Consider the following 21638-nt stretch of genomic DNA (forward strand, 5'->3'; position numbering starts at 1 on the left):
AAAGACCAGCTAGTATGTCCAATTTCAATTCGGCATGACAGTTTTCCTCAAGGGAAGACAAGTCATAAATATGAAACTGTCAGAACTTCCTTAAAACTCAAGCATGATATAGCCTAAATCTGCCACACACTTGAATAAAAGTGGAAGAAAAATTGAAAAGAAACCTCGGAGAACACGTCTGAAGTGATTTCTCTGTGCCTTTTGAAAAAAAAGAGGCTCTTCTGCCAAAGTTATTTTTACAAAAGTTGTTCAAATCCAAATTTACTTTTTATCTGCATTGGATAGAATTCTCAATTTCCTGTAAGCAGCATCCAAAGTGTGTTTCAAGGCACACTGAAACCTCCGGAGCTGTGCAGATGCAACACCTGCCCCTGAAGCTGCCTGTCGTTTTCTCCCATGCCATCAACACACTTTTCCTACTTTTCTCTCTTCATTGATTCATAAAGAGAAACTGGAGAAGATCAGCTTCTATTGTGCTGCAGACCGGATTCATCAGGGGTGTACTGACAACACGGTGCCAAATGAAGGGGAAAAAATGGTCAATAAATAGGGTGAATATTTTTATATTTTAATTATGTCACACTGGATATTTTACCTGTGGGAGATGAAAATATTTACAGCCTTTTGCAGGTTTACAGTAAGGTGTATGCCTCTATCAGAGACTGAGGGGAAAAAATGGGTCTAAAAAAAGAGAAATAAAGATTTATTTTAGGGAATATGGTCGTGTTACATGACAGCAACAAACTTGCACCACCACAGAGCAAGCAGTATTTACAAAGCACTGAATTTAATAGTGGTTAGATTTCTGAAGCAGCTTTTCCATTCTCCTCAGGAGCAATTTCATTCTATTTCTGAGAAAAATGAAAACTGTAGAAAAATTCCAATTTACTTGCACTCCATAATATCTGTCCTTTTCAATAACAAAGAAAATCAAGCCCCTGCGTGCTTAGCAGCCACTGGGTGTTACACACTTACCTGCTCCTCTTCCAACACACAACGTGGCGTTTGCCACGTCTCTTACTGCCGTAAAATTTTTCACAGCATTGAACTGCCACATATACAACCCATATTATGTTGATCATTCTGAAAACTAGACAGACCTTGCATTGAAAGATGTATTTATATATATATAAATGATAACCAGAGATGATGTGCAACCCTTGACTCCAACACATCACGTCCCGTTACCCTCATAACTGTCCTCTGGTGAATCCACCACTGCAAAAGTCCATTTAAAACTGGGATTTTTACAGCATCACAGTAAAATCCAACTATCAGCAGAAACCTTTATCTTTCAAGTCCAAACCTACCCAAGGGCGGTGAAGAGTGAAGGCTCCTGCTCTTTTCAGGAAGGCTTTTACTTATTTAAAATGCACCTGTTCCACAATCTCACTAAATGTTTCCAATTTGTAGGTTAGATTTTCCATTTAACTAGAAAAACAAATAGAATCTGTCAAGAATATTGTCTCAACAATATGTCAGCATATCCCTGGCCCATGCTGACCTGTGCTGCTATCTCGGTAAGTAACTCTCGTTCCCAGAGGAAGGTGAAATTGGTTTTCAGTGCTCATATTCGTGCCATCGAGAACAAAGTTCAGGCCACTCTTCTGATGGTGTGACAACAGTCACCTCCTGATGATTCAAACTGAGTGCTGCTGTTCACACAGAACCTGAAACAAGAAAGGTGTGAATGCTTCACTTTATGTATTTAAAGTTATCACCTATATGACTCTGATTAACTGTCTTGGCTGCAGATGAATCTCTGTGGTTGTGTAATATTTCCAGCCTAATTACTGGGTCAGGTCCAGGCACTCTGGAATACAGTGGTGACAAACACTGACCTCTTTGTATAAGATAAAGGCCCAACTTCAAAGAATCACAGAATAGTTTGGGTTGGAAAGGACCTTCCCATCTCACCCAGTGCCAGCCCTGCCATGAGCAGGGGCATCTTCACCAGCTCAGGTTGCTCAGAGCCCCGTCCAGCCTGGCCTGGGATGTCTCCAGGGATGGTTCATCCACCACCTCTCTGGCCAGGTTCTCACCACCCACATAGAAAAAAACTACTTCTGCATGTCTGGCCTGAAAAGTCATGCTTTTGCAGCTAAACATTGTGTTCTGAACTGTATTATAATTACAAAATGTCACTTCTTGATAAATGAAACTTTCTTCTTATAGCTGGTTTCAATTAAGTTTTGTTTTACAAAGGAAGAATAGGTTTTAATAAGGCTTAAAATACATTAAAATATTGCTTTATACTTATCATCCCCTGCCCTATTGCAATAGGCCCTGCTGAAAAGTCTGTCCTCCTCTTTCTTATGGGCCCTTTTAAGTATGGAAAGGCCACAATAAGGTCTCCCTGGTGCCTTCTCTTCTTCATTTTCAAGACAAATATATATATTTATATATATATATATATATATATTTATTGGAATTCCTGGAAAGAGATTTTTCCTTTAAGGCAAAACCCTTTATCATAAAGTGAGTCCATGTTTGTGTGTATAGTTCCACAAAAAGTCTAAGCAGGGAGGAACCATAAGCACAAGATTGGTTTGACGTTTTCTGCTGGCATCTGGGATGCACCACTTCAGTGATTGGCAAGACAATGCCCACCGGAGCCAGTGGTGACCCTGGCCAGTACAAGAAACAACCTGGACAGCAAGGAACTAAGTCATGCAGACAGGATAACTTCGAGCTATTCAATATTGATTCAATATTGAAATCCTCTTTGTTCCCCTAAAATAAAAATGCAATATTTTTATGTATTTTAAGCCTTATTAAAACCTATTCTTCCTTTGTAAAACAAAACTTAATTGAAACCAGCTATAAGAAGAAAGTTTCATTTATCAAGAAGTAACATTTTGTAATTATAATACAGTTCAGAACACAATGTTTAGCTGCAAAAGCGTGAATTTTCCCTTCTTCACTGTTCCTGCCAAGCTGTTATTATTATGAGTGGGGTTAAACTAGAAAACTGGCAGTTGCTTCCTTTCACTGAAAATTAACTAAAGGAAAACAGAGATCGTTTATCTAGAAACAGCTCCCACCTTCTTCTGTTTTTAAGGAGACGAGGCATGCCAGAGATGCAGCCTCGCAACCATGTACCGAGTTCTGTGGGGCTGGTTCAGGCATGATGGCTACTGCAAATGAATAAACCGGATTAACAGCAATAGCCAAGAACAGTACAGACCACACACCTTTCCTGTGCCAACTGCAGAGCCCTACAGCTCGGCTGCCAGTGGGCCAGGCCTTCTAGCAGGGCTGCTTTCAGCCAAGAGTGAGACACCTGCCTGTCTGTGTCCTGCTCTGTGGATAACAGGTCAACCCAACCAGCGCCATCTCCCACGTGGAGAGCTGGAGCAGGAAAGCAGCGTAGGCCAGCACTGCGATCGCAAGTGGTATAAGAGGTGGTGTGAGATTGGTGCCAGTCACAGGTGCTTTATCCTTGACACTTTTGAGGGGTGATGCAGGAGAAAACTCATAAGGAGAGCAGGAGTATAAAGGGGTAATTAGATGCCTGCAATAAACTGTGAATCTGGATTAGGATCAGGAGATGTCTTAATCGCAGGTTTTGAGTGGCCCTCAGTCATACTTAATGCCTGCATTTCCTCAGTCCCCCGATATTGCCAGGTGTCTACACCTCCAGGTGATGTCTTGTAGTTGCAACTACAACAAAGAAGTTTCCCGTGCTCCTGCCAGCAATGCCTCCCCCTGCCTGCTTGCTGCAGACCCCTTCCCTGCCACATCCCCATCCCCTGCAGTTCCAGTAATCATCTCCATAAAACCTGCACAAATAGCTTTGCTAATACAGAAAACAAAGGGTAAAGAGAACACAGAAGTTGCTCCTGAAATGACAAATAAGATGCAAAGTCTTAAAGATTACCATTTTGTTCAATACGTTCAGAAAACACTTCATTTCCAGATCATCTCCTGTATTTAGAGCAATCCTACTCCTCTGTTCCTTCCCTCTTCTTAGTCTTCTGTCCTTGAAGGCTCCATTTTGGAGTCAGCTCAGATTTTACTGAACAAGTTGCTGACCATGACTACCTCTGAACACACTCTCTCGTTAACAGGGCTGTTCACATACAGCAGTACTCTCAAAATCATGCTAGCAAATCCAGAAAGCTGAATTTCAGTTGCAGGTGGTCAGAACTACAAAGAGGCACCAGGTTATGTATAGCTGGCTACAAACCTGCCCATACTTAGATTTCTGCGCTCGGGTTTCTACCTAAGGAACCATGTATTGTTTTAGACACATGGAATCTTTTAGTATTGTAACCATGAAAACTGTACATACTGCACGTGAGCTTTGCCTTCTATACTCACTGCTTGTGTCTAGAGAGCTGAAAGGGCTCTGCTTCTTATAAACTGTTGTAAGCTGGAATCAAAATTCCTTTGAGATATACCAAGTAGTTGATTCCTTTCCCTAAAACAACATTCCAGGTGCCAGGAAAATCTCTACATCTGCAGCAACAGCAGTAAATACGAACTTTCTCCTGAAGGCACAGAAAATGTGTAAGAAATTCTTATTCTTCTAAGTGGAATGCTAGATGGAACAATCATTTCCACTGCAGCCTTCTACTTCAAGACACAATTTAAAGGAAAATCATTTGGTTTCAAAATCTGTCAGTGAACTAGGAGTGATAAAAACAATATTACCGCCCTAACAAAGTGAGCGTACTCCTAAGGCTCTGAAGTAGGTTAATACCATGATTACAGCATTTGCAGCAGAGTTTTGCAACAGCATGCTGCTCCAAGCGCCTTTCATACTTACCAACTACATGAATAAAAATGCTTTTGGTACAAAGGTTAAGCACATTAAAGAAGAGTCACATGAAGCCTTAGCAACACCTCTATCTTGTATATGAAATAAAAATCAGCAGTATACAATCGCTTGATACACTCAGAGTTACTGAATGCTTTTGGCACAATCTTGCCATCTTTACTATCGCTTACATGTTGCAAGGTTTATAAAAAAGCAAGCACAGAGAGCTATCTCCAATCATACAATTAAACTAGTGCTTCAGCTTAATGTGATGACTGTTGGGATCCACTGCCAGCCTTTCCATTAGGCTGTGATCTGGTTCCTTTGCTAAACCAGTACGTGAAAAATAGGCATTTGGAGGAAAATTGTCAGAGCCACTGGCAAGACCAGCAGGGCTGTTCCACCTGGAATCCAAACTCTCACCTAATTATTGAATTCCAGAGTGAAAGTGGAAATTCTCCTGAAAAAATGTTTCTCCAAACAATTGTGACTAAGAATTAACTTGATACTAATATTGGGCTTGAGGTGAGCAAACTAGTAAGTTAACACCTCTAAGTAAATGAAATTCTGATTAATACAAACATATTGGCTATGAAATCTCTGACCTCAAAGCCAATTCTACAGAACAGATCAAATGAAAAGCCAACTTCAAATGCTGGCAAAAGGAACTTCGAAAGGTACCATATTCTGAATATTCTGCCTTGGTCATACCTGCATAAGCATATTAATGTTTTATAGACATGAAAGTCTGGCTGCCACTATATTCTGGGGATGCTTAGTTTACATTAGCAGCACTGGCAACAGGGAACTGGTGGTGTTATCCACCTACTATTGGCAATTAAAATAATTCACTTCTATGTGTGAAATATTAAATTGTATTAATTTTTAGGAGAAAACACCCAGTTCCACATTACAAATCTCTTTTTGTTTGGTTTATTTTGGTTTTGTCGTCTGGTTGGTTTAGTTTTCCTCCCTTCACAGACCACTATTTCTAAATATTGCAGCTTGTCAGTTCTGAATAACTCGGCCATTACAAAAACAAAGAGAAGCTGCCACTCTGGACCTCAGGTTAACACGGAAGTGTTGCCAGGAGTCGAATATTTTGCTACAAAAGACAGAGCTGAATTTGTTACACAAATGAGCTTTCTCATTATGAAATATTCAAAAATAGATTAAACGTTGATATGACTTTACTGGAAACTAAAAAAAACTCCTAAAAGGTGATTTTGCAAAATCACAAGGCTTCAAATTTCCTCCACTGCAAAAGTCTGATTGTAAAATTGGACTCCAGTGACAAAGAGTCATCAAGTCAGGCTACAGATCATCTTAACAGATGATCATCAACAACAGAAAATACTTTTTCATAGTATGTTTCTAGAAGTTCTTATTGCATCTTTAAATTTGCATTGATTGCTTCGTTATGAAAAAGATCCAAAATTTCCCTCAAAATATTTTTTTAATTACCTCTTAAGAACTGACGAGTTTAGTACAAATACATGAAGTATTTCATATAAGCACATAATCATTTCACTTGTTAAAATTCCTGTATCCAACTGCTGTATGGACATTTAGCCCCAAATGATTGTTTCCACCAGAAGATTAAAAGAAAACCAAACCTCCGTACGATCTTCATAATCTTTTCAGTATATTAGCAGTTCATGCATGGAATAAAATATGAGGAATTACTGTATTAAAGAATTCCTGCAGAGAATTTACTAGGTATTCAAATACATTTCAAATATATTTACTCTATTTGCTGAAATGACCATGTCGCTGCAAATGGTTAGGAGATGATTTAAAAATCAATGAATAATGACAATAAAATAACATTCTAAATTGTTTTAAACACAAGCAAGGTTCACTGCTTTGACAAGATCCAACCCCAGGTTCCTCATTGCTCTCTTAAATATATCTACATTAAAACAAACAAGCAAACAATGAACCTACTAATTAACAGGCTTTCAAATTTACAAATTACAAAGCTGGCTTTCAGGTTGTTAGAACTCACTATTTTTGAACACCCAAGTTGCATTAGTTTCATCAAAGTAAGTATTCTAGCAGCTGTGGGACTATCTACACTTGTCTGCTAGGGAAGGACTTGGCCTAAAGAGAAAGAAGATAAACCTGTGTTATCCTGGACCCTCCCTAACATATGCATATATAGATGAACTGCAAATATGGGCCCTTCCACCATTTTGAATAGAATTAGATGATCCCTAATAAACCTCTTAATATCATTACAGCCTGTTCATCCCTCTCCGCTATCACCCCATGGCCATGTCAAGCATCTGTATCTTAACCAACTTCTCAGCTGCTGCGAGTTCAGTCTCTTCTTATCATTGGTCCTGCTCATCTCTTATTTGTTCAGAAAAAGCAACCAAAACAATCTCTCCTGAGTAGTCCTCTGACTGCACCCCTCTGAAGTCCTGGATTTCCAATCATTCCGACTACTCATTTCAACTATATTGTTCCCTTCTTCCAGCTAAGGCTGACTCAAAAATAAGATCCACATTCAAAATATTCAGATTTTTCCTGTTCTGATGTTCCCCAAAAGGAAAAGGGAGCTACAAAAGCAAAAAACAAGAAGGAAGAAAGGATGAAGAAAAGAGTGAGACACACATATATGCCAAAGTGGCCCAGGGTAATCACCTGAGCTATGGGACCTCTCCCCAAAATCATACCCAACTCCTCTGGCACAAGCTTCTCTTTCTGAAACTTTATCTTGGATCTGAGGAAGATTCCTTAACAAAGCCTTAGTTGAAAACAGTACATCTCTATGGAAAGTTCCTCTGTTACTTTGTTGAAAAAATTCCCTAATACCTACAGTTTCTATGCCCTTATTTAATTCTCACCTGAACCAGTCTGTCTTCCTTCACTGAAGCATCACTGCCAGCTTGGATATTTTGACTATTTTCTTCTTCCAGAAATATTTCCCTGTTCCTTTCATGTCCCTATGATGTCACCTTTTGAAAAAGCTATTTACCAGACTGTCTTCTTAAAATCATTAAAAAAACCCCACCCAAACCAACCAAACAACAATAAAACCACAAAAAACAACCCCCTAAAAAGCCCAAACAAACAACAAAACCCCAAAACTACCTGTCACTAGCTTCTCTTTTTTTTTTTTATATATGAAGAGAATGTTGCTAAAATGCTCTGGTGCTCCTATCAACATCCACGTATCCACATTTGTGTTGGAGCACTGTGCAAACAAAGCAGCTCCATCTTGACTGTTGAGCACAAAAAGCAGCACCAGTTGGAGCAGATTCCCTGACCACTGTCCTTCCATTCACTGAACAGGGCAAAGGTCTCCAGGAAACAGCAATATGAGCTCAGCTCATTAAAAACTGTATGAAAATGTATATCCTGAAGGGATGTTAAATTAGGCTTACACAGGCAACTTTCAGTCTGTGCTTCCTTAGAATTTTAGTGCTTAACCTTATAGCCTCAGCATCTCTTTAACACAATTAAATATAGAAGTATAGATATAGCATATTGCTGTAGTTATAGTCTAGCAAAGAGAAAGAAAATAGGTGAGATAGATAAAGAGCTCTGTAGGTAGCTTTCATTTTGATCTCTAGCATTGCCATCCTTTGACACGCTCACGACAGTAGAGCCTGTGTTCCTCCACATCTACTTTTACTGTGAAGGGCTGATAACACATTATTCTTAAAGAGACACTTCAGAGTCTGTGCACTTAAAAAAAAAAACCCTGCAAGCCATAAACATCCCTACACTAGTAAACAGAGCAAATACTAAACACACATAGGTAACAGTATCAATAGGAAACTTAAGCCATGTCCAAGTACAGAGTACATCCAATTTCCCTGATGCATTTAATTCACTTTATGTGACTTTGTACATTTGAGTTCAATGTATAACTCATACAGGCAACACAAGGTATAAAAAAAGATTAACTCAGTCAACACTACTGATGGCTTTGCCTTCTACCTAGTTATCAGCATGCTAGTCCACACTATCACGATGTGCAAATATTAACCTCTTATTACTTTGATGGCAATTTCATATTTAAAAATGAAATTAATAGCTAACCTCAAAAGACTTACTATGCCTAATTTCCTTTCACTCCCTGAATCATCCTTTTCACGATATAATTTCTCATCTAACTAAACGAAAAGAATAAGAGGTGTAATTATAGATCATAGATTAGCTGTTCAACGTTTGCTAGTAGTTAAAATGGAGTAGACATTAAAAGCAAGTTGACTCCAGAGAAAGCTGCTCCTCCCACCATTTGCAGAAGAGACTGTCGTGGAACATTCATGAAGTCAAGGTTAGAGCTTTCTGTGCTTTTGGACAACTTTGCATGGCTCTTCCAAGGCAGGACCTCCTACCATGACTGAAACCACTGCCAGGATCTCCCACCTTCCCCAGCTGCATTCACTGATTTCAGTTACAGGTAGAACCATGGAGTGTCCTGATTTGTAAGGGACCCACAAGGATCATCAAGCCCAACTCCTGTCCCTGCACAGGACAACCCCACAGTTCACATCATGTGTCTGAGGATGTTGTCCAGTCTCTTCTTGAACACTGTCAGGCTTGGGGCCATGACACCTCCTTGGGAGCCTGTTCCAGAGCTTCAGCACCCTCTGGGTGAAGAACCTTTTCCTAATGTCCAACCTAAACCTCTCCCCGCACATCTTCCTGGCATTCCCTCAGGTTCTATCATTGCTCACCAGAGAGGAGAGATCAGCTCCTACCATTCCTCCTCCCCTTGTGAGGAAACTGTAAACCATGATGAGGTCTCCCCTCAGTCTCCTCTTCTTCAGGCTGAACAGACCCAGCAACCTCAGCCACTCCTCATACGGCTTCCACTCTAAATCCTTCACCAATTTCGTGGCCCTTTGTGGTAAGGCAGGAGGACACAATGGTATCCCAGGAATCCCTCACACAAAATCATGCCGTTCACAGCCAGGACAAATCAGGGGAGTGAGAGGTTTGTCAGTGCTACACAGGCACACTGCAGCCTCCCAAAACACCGACCTGCAACTCAAGAGTATGTCCATGACCTGAAGTCTCCTTTCCCCATGAGCTCACTCTGTGTTCCTGGGCCAGGACCTCCCTGCAGACTTGCTCTCCACCCTGAACCTGCGCAGAAGCACTGGTGAACTTCAGCTCAGACTAGTCGATGAGTAGGAGGAGAGATCTGAGCACCAGCCACTGAAGCAAGAGGCTGAAAACCTGAACAGCCCAGAGGTTCAGGTGACAAGAACTGCAGGAGACTGATGTTAGGATGGAAAGGTACTGGACAAACTGGATATCTACCACAGTCTGTGGAGAAAACTGTAGAGTGAGAGAGCACACAGCCTTCTATCAGCTTGGGAGAGGACGAATTGCCCAGGCCCTGTAGTGCACCAGATTCAATTACCTCTAATGGAAGATCCTGGAAACAAGATCATGTTAACATCTTTGGTTCCACACATACCAACTTTTGTGTTGATGGAGCAACAGCTTCTTTTCTTCCGTAATGCAAGCATCACAAAGCAGACACAAAGCCCAGAGAGACCATACGCTGTTTGCACCTTCACTTCAAGCTTGATCTACCTGGAGCAAGGAAGGGCGGTTTCACAACTCAGCAGCTAAATGGTAATTTGCCCTAGTGCTATTTTTACTGCTGTTTTGCAGCCATGAGTAATGCTGTCTGCAAGAAATGGAAGTGAAAGCTACTCTGTTCTTGTCAGAATAATAATAGATATTGTGTTGGCAACTGCCCTCCTGCACTGCACAACAGCACAAATAAAAGGAATTGGGAAAAGCCAACAGTACTCTAGTAAATAAAGTGTGTAAATTCACCTGCTTACAAGCAAGTGATAACCTCTATTATTTGGTGTTTCAGCCTGGGCAAGAAGAACAGGATAAACACTGGGTCTACATCAGAAGCGAGTCAACTCCACTGATCCTCATCTATGCAGAGAGGTCACGGGGAGAAGCACTGGCTGTTCAGGGAGGATCGAAGGAGGAAAGCAGGGCTTGTAAGATGTCAGAAGTGCCTCCAGACACAGTTATACAGACAGCAACAGATGGACAGATCACCTTCTCCACACCTCAGGTTTGTTCAACGCTGGGGTATCAGCTTTGGCCTCATTTTTGTTACTAGTAGAAGGAAAGATGTCAATGAGCATTAAAGTATTTGCTCCATACAGCTTATGTTCATGTAGAGTTTCTATTCACAGAGGCTACACAGATTCAAGCAGGGAAGTCTTGCCTTCTTTCATGCTTTAAAAAATAGATCATCTTTGGAAAATGCCTCACAACAGAGCACTAACTGTGAAACAGGGTGCAGCTCCTCCTCATGAGGAGCCCATGACGTGTCCGTGCAGCCGGGCAGCAAGGGGTCTCTGCAGCCCGGGCCATGGGCTAGCGGGGTGCCAAGGGTTCTGGCATGAATGATCGCTGAGTGAAGAATGAGAAGTTATTCAAGACAAGAAAAGGTTTCAGAAGGTGATCCCTAATGATGGAGGTCTTTAGTGAACAGCTGATGAGGACCAGTACCTTTATGCATTAAATTTACAACCTTTCTGAACTTAGGAACCTATGTATTTCTAAGCAACAAGCACTCTTAGCACTATCAGGGAAAGAATGTTTGTATCACTTAAAAAACCTGACTTAGCAGGATCATATGTGCACAAACCACCAGGCTACCATCAGTTCTTCATGATTTTAACATGACAGGCACCAGGAAACCATCAATAGAAACCACTGTGGTAGGTGAACAGGAGAAGAAAAACTCCGAGGTACAGGGCATGAGAGATGTGCTTGGTGCTTTTGGTACAATTATTTTACACCACCACTCTGCTCTCAGGATGCTGATTTCCCACAATTTCAGAGGGGCCAGAACCTCCTTACATAAGCCAGTCTGACCCTTGGCAATGTCTCCACATCTGCTACCCAGCTCTGTCAGGTCAGAGAGGCACATCTTCATTTGTGTCCAAAACCCATTTCATGCAGGACCAAAAAGTATTCTGATTTCTCCTTTCCTCCAAAAACAAAAGCCTTCAGTTGTCTTTGCCATTGGTTGCTAGTTTCTAAAAAAGAAATAATTCTCTTTCTTGCTGCTCCCATTGCAGGGAACCTTCATTCTTTTTATACTTCCTATCCCTGCTCAAAATCCATAGATATACTTTAAAATCTGATCATCTAGCACTCACATTAAAATATACATTGAAAAGATTGTAAAAAAGGTTTCAATTAATTGCATATAATACACCTACTCATGATCTCACTATGAATAAAAAAGAAAGAAAAAATATTTTATTTTTATTCAGCCCTTTGTTTTCGTACAAAAGACCCACAACAAACACATTATTTAAACAAACTATATTGTCTCATCTGCAAAACCAACCAACTGTAAAAGCAGAGAAACACATTTTTCCTGTCTTTATACTAACACTAGCTATTATATATAACAATGTTTAGTTAAAAATAACACAAATAATATGTAATTATTTCTGAGGACACACTTCTAAGAGGAATTCATTTTCGAGAGAAATGTTAAACATATTCATCCACTGTGCTGTTGGACAGCCCAAATACATTACATATTAATATTATATCCTTCATTTTGGATGGGCAATGATGATGCTATTGATTCTATAGCTAGAGCACATCATCTGCAAGGATCACAGCCACATCTTTTCTTTACTCCTGAGGAGCCCAGGGAATGTCTGGGATTGACCTTTTTATCACAGGGAGTTTGAGCCTATTACTTGGCCAAATTCACTATGTATTTCTTTGAGCTCTTAAAGAGGAACAAGGCACAAATAAAAGGCTTACAAATTCAGCTGCAGTACTTTTCAAAAGGCTATCAGTTTTGTGGGCAAGGTATTCTTGACAGTAAGTGATCAGTGTTCAACAGGTTATGACATCAAAGATTAAGGACAGTTATTTTTCAAATAAAGCTTTTGTGACTAATTTATTAAGATATTCAGCTAAAGACTTCTATTTCTGGCTGCTTAAATATACAAACCAAAACCTGCATGTTGCCTTTAACTTGTATGTTGCTCCACACTTTTTGCTTCACAAGTTGACTCATGAAATTACTGTGGTATCATTACTGAGAGTGAGATGGGTTTGTTAGAGCACAAAATAAGAAACAGATCCCTGAGATTACATATCAAGCTCTGTCCTGATCCACAGTGTAATCTTAGACAAGTAACTGAGAGATCAGCACTGCCTTTTGATGCAAAGATTGAACCATCCTTGAAATCAATTTACATTTCCACCCTACGTACACAAATCATGAAAGTTCATGACTTCCCATAAATTATATGAGGTTATATAAGTTTTAAGGAATTTTCCCCAGTAGTATGAAAAAGTCTACACTGCAATAATGTGGACATTAATGCTAAGTGTTATCTGTTTATTTCAGGGAAAATTGGTGAGAAGTTTAATGCTTCCAAGATTGCTGAGATCAAGCTCATTTTCCTGTTACAGTTGTCTTTGATTTCCCTTCAGCAAAATGGGAGCATTTACCAATACAGCTGATACTCACTGTGAAGTACAGGTTAGAGGTGACACCCACATATTTTACTATTACTTGCAGAATTTCCCATAATGTCAACGGGAGAGGCAAAATGCTTCAGAAAAGTAGAAATGCTCAAATGCACATAATGTGACACACTGTCAGAAACGTTATTCATTAATATTTACTAGGCAAGCAAATATATTTGGATGAAGAATTATTACAAAAAAATATATGTATCATCAACATACTTGCCCCTGTAGCATATCTCTGTGTGGGTCATATTAGGAAACTTCCACTCATCCAAACCTCCAGAGGCATTTTAGCTACTGAACTGGATTAATTAAGTCACTCCTGCTCAGTTACATTCATTACATGACAGAATTTTTTTCCCCGAACTCTCTAAGCAAAACTTTTTGTTCACAAACGTCCTAATAAAAAACTTTGTCATGAGTCTTTTCAAGCAGACAAAATGTTTCCCTGAATATTACTTCATTTGCTTGTTGGGAAGTCTACCTCCTTATCAGCCTTAGCCTCCCCATTTTTCTCCATATTTTAACCAAGTCTCAGATATAGTTTAATAGTGTAAGTAGATGAAGCCAGGAACAACGTACAGCCCAGGCTGAGGGGGATTTATAGGTGATTCTCACTGCCAGCAACCCACAGATTTCCTAATGTACAGCACAGTTAACACCCACCTGTATTTAATGCCTGTTACGCAAGTCAAATCATTCATGGAACGAGCACTGTGTTAAGCTCCTAATTACTAGTTTCAACTGAAATGCTTTGACGACTGTTAAAACATTGAGAAATCATAACATAACAGGCACTCTCAGGAAATGTTATTCTTCACACTCAAGAGATTATAAATTCCTCTACTGAGGAGCAAAGTAACAGAGCTCCAACCTTAACTTAGGCAGACCTGGCTCACAATTAAAAACAACAATAAACATTTTAACCACAGCAAGAGACAACATCCATTACCCCCAAAGAACGCTGCAATTAACACAACCATGGACCCCCCTTGGGTTGAACACAGTATTTAGAAGAGAATTCATGAGCTCTCTAATTTATGATAGGTTATTGGATAACTCGTGTTAATTATAGCTACACAATGTCAAAATTAATGATTTTCCCACCCCCTTTCAACTTCAGAATGAACTCATAACTTATAGCAAGACTCAAAAGATGTGCAATTAATATCATCAGTAACCACTTCACAAAAGAGATTTGTTAAAGGCAGGCATGTGGACTCAATTAGCGTATCAATTAATGCTGCTGTTACTTGATCTATAAATTATTGAAAAACTCATAACTACTGCAAGGAAACAAAGCAAATTCACTCCCCATCAATGAAGTATCCTCCTGACTGCACATCTTTTTCATTACTCTTTAGATCAAATTTGAGTTTTGCTGGATTCCATGAATCTTAGCTATGTAATCAGAAAAATAAATTAACCTAAACCAATCTGATGACTTGAAATGCCTCATTACAGTGATGATGCTTTAATTGTTGTTAGCTGATTGTAATGTAAGAAGTTCAATAACAATAAATTAAAAAAAAAAAAAAAACCAAACAAAAAAAAAAATCAACCATCATTGTTCATAACACTTATTAATTCAAGATGAATTTCCACACTGGAAATGAACCTGTAAAAACTGCATCAAAATGTCTATGTATCAGCAAAATCACAACTTTCACAGCAATCAGAAATCTCCATCTCACTCTCAAATTTAGCAATGATTAGTCCACAGATCACATTCAAATGAGATGTAAGAAACCCGAAACAGGACTTGGGTAGCATTAGGCACCTATGATGAAAACCGATAATGACAAAACATAACCTTGTTTAAGGGCTGCTTATCCCCAAAGGCTTTTAAACTAACTGGGTACCTCCTGTTTGATCTTAGTTTGACTAGAGTTTTGCTTCTGGGGATGCAAAGGTTTTCCTTTAGATGGTGAAGACCGATTCCACTCTCTCATTAGAGTATAAAAGACCCAGGAAATAGATGTGACTCTGCCAGGGGCACAATCTGATACACATGAACAGTCCTGGAGCTGCTGCTCTCCTTTTAATTAGCAGTCAGATAAAATGGGACACTTAAGCTTTTTGCCACCCTGATCCCAAAAGGATCAGACTCCCATCTTGTACCACCAAGAAAGCACCGTTGGGCAACATGTTCTGCTCTGCTGGGGCAAGTGGGGAAGTTCTCACCTGGCATTAAAGATGTCCCCAAGCGGAGGCCACTCTCGCTCTGCCCCCACAAGCACAGCTTCAGGACTTGTACGTTCATTCAGCCAACACAAAATGCCCAACCCATGGCTCGGAGAAGGCATCTACCTCTGGTGGGGACACGCCACATCACACGCCCTCTGAATTCCAGGTTCCTACTGGCTTGCTGGGGCGATCCCCGTCTTGGCTGCCTGCCTGCTGGGAAAGCTCCTTCCAGCTGCCACATGTTTCCCACACACTGCAGCGGAAACCTATTAAATAAGGGAATTTCACCCACGGGGATCTTTAGCATCAAAGATCGTTATGCTGCTTGTCAACATGCCCGAGCTCTTTGTATCTTGCTTCCATTTTTAAAAGTCCCTGTCACTCTGAAAATTGACTGAGAAGTCTTACTACAGATGCATATCTGCATTCAGATTTGGCAGCCTGGCTCTTCTTTATTGACCTCCCACTCCAGTTTTCCTAATTAAGCTAATTTTGCAAGCAGGGATTTTCCAAGGCAGCCATCAGCGTGAATTCACCATCAATGCAACACATTTCCCCCGAAGAGGTTTCTAAATCAATTTTAGTTCCAATAGGCTCAAATGTTTTCATTTTGATTCAATAATCCATACACACTTATAAAATGGCTTTTCCCCCATGTACTACAAATGTGGTTTATGTTTCTAACAACTTTGGCTAATAAAATATTCTTATTTCCTATAGTGAACGGTACAAACACGTAATTTTTATTCACCTCTCAATGAACCAGATGACAAAACCAAATGAAATAAAATCAGCCTTTAAGAGCATTACTTGAATCATTAATTCTCTAAATGCTTCTTAGAGAACACATGATTTTTGTCTAACACATACACACCAAAAGCAAAATTTTGCATTATTTCCTTTTAGAGAGCAACACAAAACCTCATCAGGATGGCTTATAATATTTGAGCATGTTCTCAAAAAAGGTAATTACAACACAGTTACTAGTAGATATCAGCTGAGAATGGCATGAAGACTAGGGCTGCTTTTTTTTAATAGCCTATTTTTAAGATTATCCAAGGTACTAACATTAACACAGAAAATTACAAATTGATATTAACATGTTAATATTGAACTTACCTATAGTACATTAGAGTTTCACAGCTGTGATTCTACATAAGTAGCAGCTTCTGAGAGGATTTTGTGTTTAAGTTCTCATCCTAACTGTAGTAATAATCCTTTAGCACTGGAACAAACACTGTCTTATAAACCAGTTCTGATGACAACGGACAGACTGAAGAGTTGACTATGACTAGAAAGCTTATGGCTGTAAAACCACTGTGCATCATGAGAAATGTCTGAATAATTTCTTGTAAGAGAATTGCTTTGCATATGACTACCAAAAGAGAGAAGCATTTCCAACACATAAAAGAAATATTCTGTAAAATCTGTAACCTTGCAGGAGCATTAATGTCATGTGCCCCATCTGCAGTAGGAATCAACCTATTTCTCTGACACCAAAAAATCAGTAATCTGTGCAATAGAGTCCAAAAGCAATTAAAAACCAAACAAACAAAAACCAAAACATAAAAGAACTTCAAACACACAGCCCACATCACTGCAGGTCAGTCCATCCCAGCAGCAGGACTTTGTATTTCACTCACTGATTCTCATGAGACTCCCCCTGGCCCTTTTCTTTAACTTTTCCAGGTTATTATATTGTTTTCTTAGCTCATGACGCTACAGTGCCTTTACCTCAAGGTAGGCACTATGCTACAAACGCATGAGACACATTTTCTGAATAACCATCATTTCCTTTTTGGCCATTGTACTTCAATAAGAACAGCAGCTTGCATTTATAGAATCATAGAATCATTTCAGTTGGAAGAGACCCTCAGGATCATTGACTCCAACCACAACCTAACTCTGGCACTAAACCATGTCCCTAAGAACCTCGTCTAAACACCTTTTAAACCCCTCCAGGAATGGTGACTCCACCTCTTCCCTGGGCAGCCTATTCCAATGCCTGACAACCCTTTCTTTGTCACATTTTATATCCCGATACCTTACAAATCTTTAGGAATTAAGCTTTGTATTATTTCAATACTTCAACTAAGAGACACTACCTTACTATATCCTTATAAGATATAAAGAAAGCTAAAGATTTAGCTGGCACTACACAGGAGATGGATGCTGAGATCAGGAAAGAACCCTGTCCCATGCTCCATCTCCATTCTCATCCTTCTCCCCTTTCAGTCTCCCCAGAACTTCACATCTGACGTACATGTGGGACAGACACCCCATTAGAAAGTTATTATCAAACTTACTGCTCTTTCTCAGCACAGTGCTGTGAGCTGCAGATGACAGGAGAGTTACCAGAACGGTAGATAACACAGCAAAAGAGGTTCCTCTCTGCTCCAGATGGAAATGGTTACAAAACCTGATGCACTGGAAATACAGTAGAGCTGAAATTTCTGTCTATAAAGCAAAGACTAATTCCTTGGGAATTCTGAGTTCAGTTGCATAATCAAACTCATTGATTAGTAACATTAGAAACTTCATGTTAGTACCTGCTACTGCTTGCAGTTAATGAACTTGGGGAAAAAAAAAAACAAAACTGGTTTTCACACGTCTGTCATTCACACTATACAGGGCTTATTTGTTGAAATATACACAAATACATACAGCTCAGTGACAAGCAAATGAGCACACCAAGTTTCTTTTGACTTTCATTACATGGGATTTGAATAGCAAACCCTGTCTGAATTGTACACCTTGAATTCTGGAGATGAGCTACTGCCGTTCGCCGTCCCTTCCAGCTCTCCAGATACTCATGTGCACTGCAGGGAGCTCTGGGCGCTGCCACACAACATACTTTGTACTTCTCAGCAGTAATTCTCAGAATTTCCATTTGGGGAATACAATCAGATTTTGTGCAGAGAAGCATTCAGTTATGATTATGATTTATGGAAACGTTTTTGGAAGGTGGATACTGAATATTTTATTAACATAAACATCAAGTTCCTAAAATGGTTGTTTGCTCTTTTCAAAAGTTTCCCCCTCCAGCAGAAAAAATAACATAGGAGACACACATCAAAAAGATGTTATCTGTATTGCAAAGAACTGACACTTTTTAATTTCTTGCCTGCCCAAAAAGACCAAGTGATTATACAACCAAACCATCTTCACTTTCTTTACTTGCCTTGATGAACATCTCTCAGATCACGTTCTCATTTACATCAAATTCCCCTATTTTTGCCCTTCCAAACTATAGCTCTTTTACCTTAAAAGATTTTTTTCCTTGTGAGGTTAGACCTAGAGTGGACATAAAGATTCTAAACCATCTTCCCAAACAAATGTTCAAAATTTTTTAATTGCTGTATCTCTTTTTAAAAAACACTAATATAAAGACTTCTGACACAAAAGCTGTAGCAAAACACAAGGTCTTAATTACCAGTTTGGTTGAACTGTCGTGGCAAAAAGTACAGCTGCCCAGAAGTTGAAGAAGTTATTTATCAGTATCTAAGTCACATAAAATTTGCAACACACACACGTGAGCAAAGATGAGAACACTTTTTGTCTTAAAAAATGTAAAAAATCCTCAGAAGTAAATTGCTAAATTATAACCCTCAAAAAGGAGACAAACTGAAAAACTCCCACGAAAGTTCAAATCTTGCTGCCTGCAGTATTAAAACTATGAAGTGCGAGTTTTCCTTTTTTACTTGATTTTATTTGAGCAACTTATATTCATTTTCAATCTCAATTTCATGGTCTGTACAGGTTTTAAAAGAAGAAAAACACAGAACAACACAAATTACCACTAAAATTCAAGATCTTGGCCTCCAGGTTCATCAGTACTTAAAAACATAAGCAGTAAAAATACTAATAGAAATCTACAGGTAAAATTCCCTAATAAAATCTTTCAGTACTCCTATTCATAAGCACCAATCCATATAGTCCCATTTCTCACGCGTACCAACCCAAAGAACTGCCCTGCAATCCAACACAAAATCGTAAATACAAATGTGAAATTATCCAACCACACATTTATTCATAGCTTCTCCTTCATTCTGAGTTTTCCCCCTCCTTGCTTTTATTTCCTTCACCAGATTACAGTTCATCTCTCTACAGACTGCTACTGAGTTCTCAGTAACTTCTCAAAGTCAGTAAGATTCAACCTCCAGTAACAGAAAGGGCATTTAAGCTCTGGTTAGTTCAGAACAAAGCAGAAAGAAAGTCTTTAGAAGAAAATTTATTCTTGACAAAGAGGGAAAAAAAAGTTATTTTTTGCTAAGAGGAATTTTTAATATTGTATTTCCATTTATGAAACAATTGTAATATAGAGTAAAAATTAATGAACTGGAATACAGAAGTTCTTTCTTACATTTTAAATATGTTTTGATATATTTATGTCAGAGAATCAAACCCCACGTTCCCATACCAGACACCCCCTAAGCTTAACAAATTTTACTTTCACTGCATACACAGATAATCAAAGAATCGCAGATGCATAAAAGGTGGTTGATTAAAGTACAAAATACGTATGAATAAAGATAAATTAGTCATTACCTTTCTTTTTGGAGTCTTTCTTTGTGCTGGTTTTCACAGCCACTTGAAGTTCTGTCTCAGTTGACATCCTATATCCTTAGTCCTCTTCACACAGATCCAGGATCTCGGTCAGGCTCATTTAGAACGTCTCTTCAAGAGAATAATTGAGCCTTTCAGACACTATAACCCCAACAGTTCATCTCACTGACTTCTTTCGAGTGCTGTTAAAGAAGGAACAAAAAGTAATGGTCATTTTCTGAGTTTAAAACATCAAAACCAAAAGCCATTGCAAGTTTACTAAGGAAGAAACCTGTGAACTCCTCCAGCTACAAAGTCAATTGCTCACAATTTTAGATGTTTAAACTCAGTCATCTAGTCCTGTTTGCAAAGTTTGGGCATATCTGAGATGCCTTCACTGCCGAGAGACACCACGCAAGGTGTACAGAAGACCTGTACTTCTGGACCAGCAGCTGGAGGACAAAGACTATGATCCAGGAGGTAGCTGGAAATGTCCCCAACAACAAAGAAATCTGCAAGGACTCAATTCTTAAATGCAGTAATTGCAATGTAAAAACATACTGCCAGATACTAATTCCAGATTTTTACTCTTCAAATGCTCTTTCAACGCTTTCGTTCTAAACAAAGACAAAAGAAAAATGTATTAATTACTCATACCAAGAACATCACACTTCACCACTCCTCTTGCTTATGATAATGTTTCCAGTATAAAAGAATCTGCCTCCATGTAAACAAAGCTGTAATTCTTAACACCCATCTGCTAATATTTCTTGCAAAAACTCTGAAAATACAGTTAATCAAACCTCACAGTTTCCACAAAATACAAATGGGCTAGGGCTGTTTACATGGGGCAAAATGACAACATTTAGCAAGCAAGGTAGAGCTTTACACAATGTGGATTTGTTGGGGAGATACATGAATGCACGAGGGAGGCAGGAGGCTGTGGAGGCAAAGATCAAGCAAAGAATAAACAACCAAGCAAAGAATAAACCATTACTCCAATTCTTACTGCTGGTCTTTCTTGCTTTGAAGGATGAGCCACCTACTTCAGCCGGTCTGTTGAGGGCAGAAGACCACACCGTCCTGAAGACATTTGTCATGATGTTCCCTCACTAAATGCATCTTCTTACTGCTCTTTCTTTTTGTGAGAAAGTTCTTGTTATTAGCACAATTACAGTGAAGCCCATCTGGCCTGTCTGAACAGCTGCCCAGTTATTAAATAAGCATTTAATAAAGACATTAACCCAGCACATCAGCTGGTTAGCTGGCCAGAGATTAACTACCATTGTATTTATTTACTAATGTCCCTTCTCTGTAATTTAAGAAAGTAATACACTGCAAACATTGAAGTAATTTTGACAGTTTCAATCACTTTTCACAGTAAGGGCTGTGAACCCACTAGTACTTTCAAATCCAGGCTTTTTTAACATTTTGTAAAATGCTTCAGTAACATTACACTGCCATGCATTATCTGAAGTGATTTAATATTGCTGAAGTGTGTCAGGGGCTCTCTTTAATAAGCTCTTCAAATCTGTATGTCTATTATAGAATATTCAAAGATAGCTCTTCAAAATCTGCTGAACTGATTTTGCAATACAAAATTCCCTGTTCCTCCTCTATAGAGCCTGAGTTC

The 21638-nt window shown here is 39.2% G+C and overlaps 1 protein-coding gene across 4 annotated transcripts in view; it reads right to left on the reverse strand.

Annotated features, from left to right (window-relative positions):
* DAB1 (DAB adaptor protein 1) overlaps nucleotides 1-20075 on the reverse strand; it is a gene marked incomplete at both ends in the record, with an annotated part of 111120 nt that extends 91045 nt beyond the window's left edge. For all 4 annotated transcript variants that reach the window (XM_080348392.1, XM_080348393.1, XM_080348395.1 and 1 more), the window contains one exon: nucleotides 20009-20075. In XM_080348392.1, coding sequence (XP_080204518.1) covers nucleotides 20009-20075 — 67 coding nt within the window. The remainder of the gene's footprint in view (nucleotides 1-20008) is intronic.
* Between the last annotated feature and the right edge of the window lie 1563 nt (nucleotides 20076-21638).

This window comes from Nesoenas mayeri (genome assembly GCF_963082525.1).
Source record: "Nesoenas mayeri genome assembly, chromosome: 8".
NCBI classification, from domain to species: Eukaryota; Metazoa; Chordata; class Aves; order Columbiformes; family Columbidae; genus Nesoenas; species Nesoenas mayeri.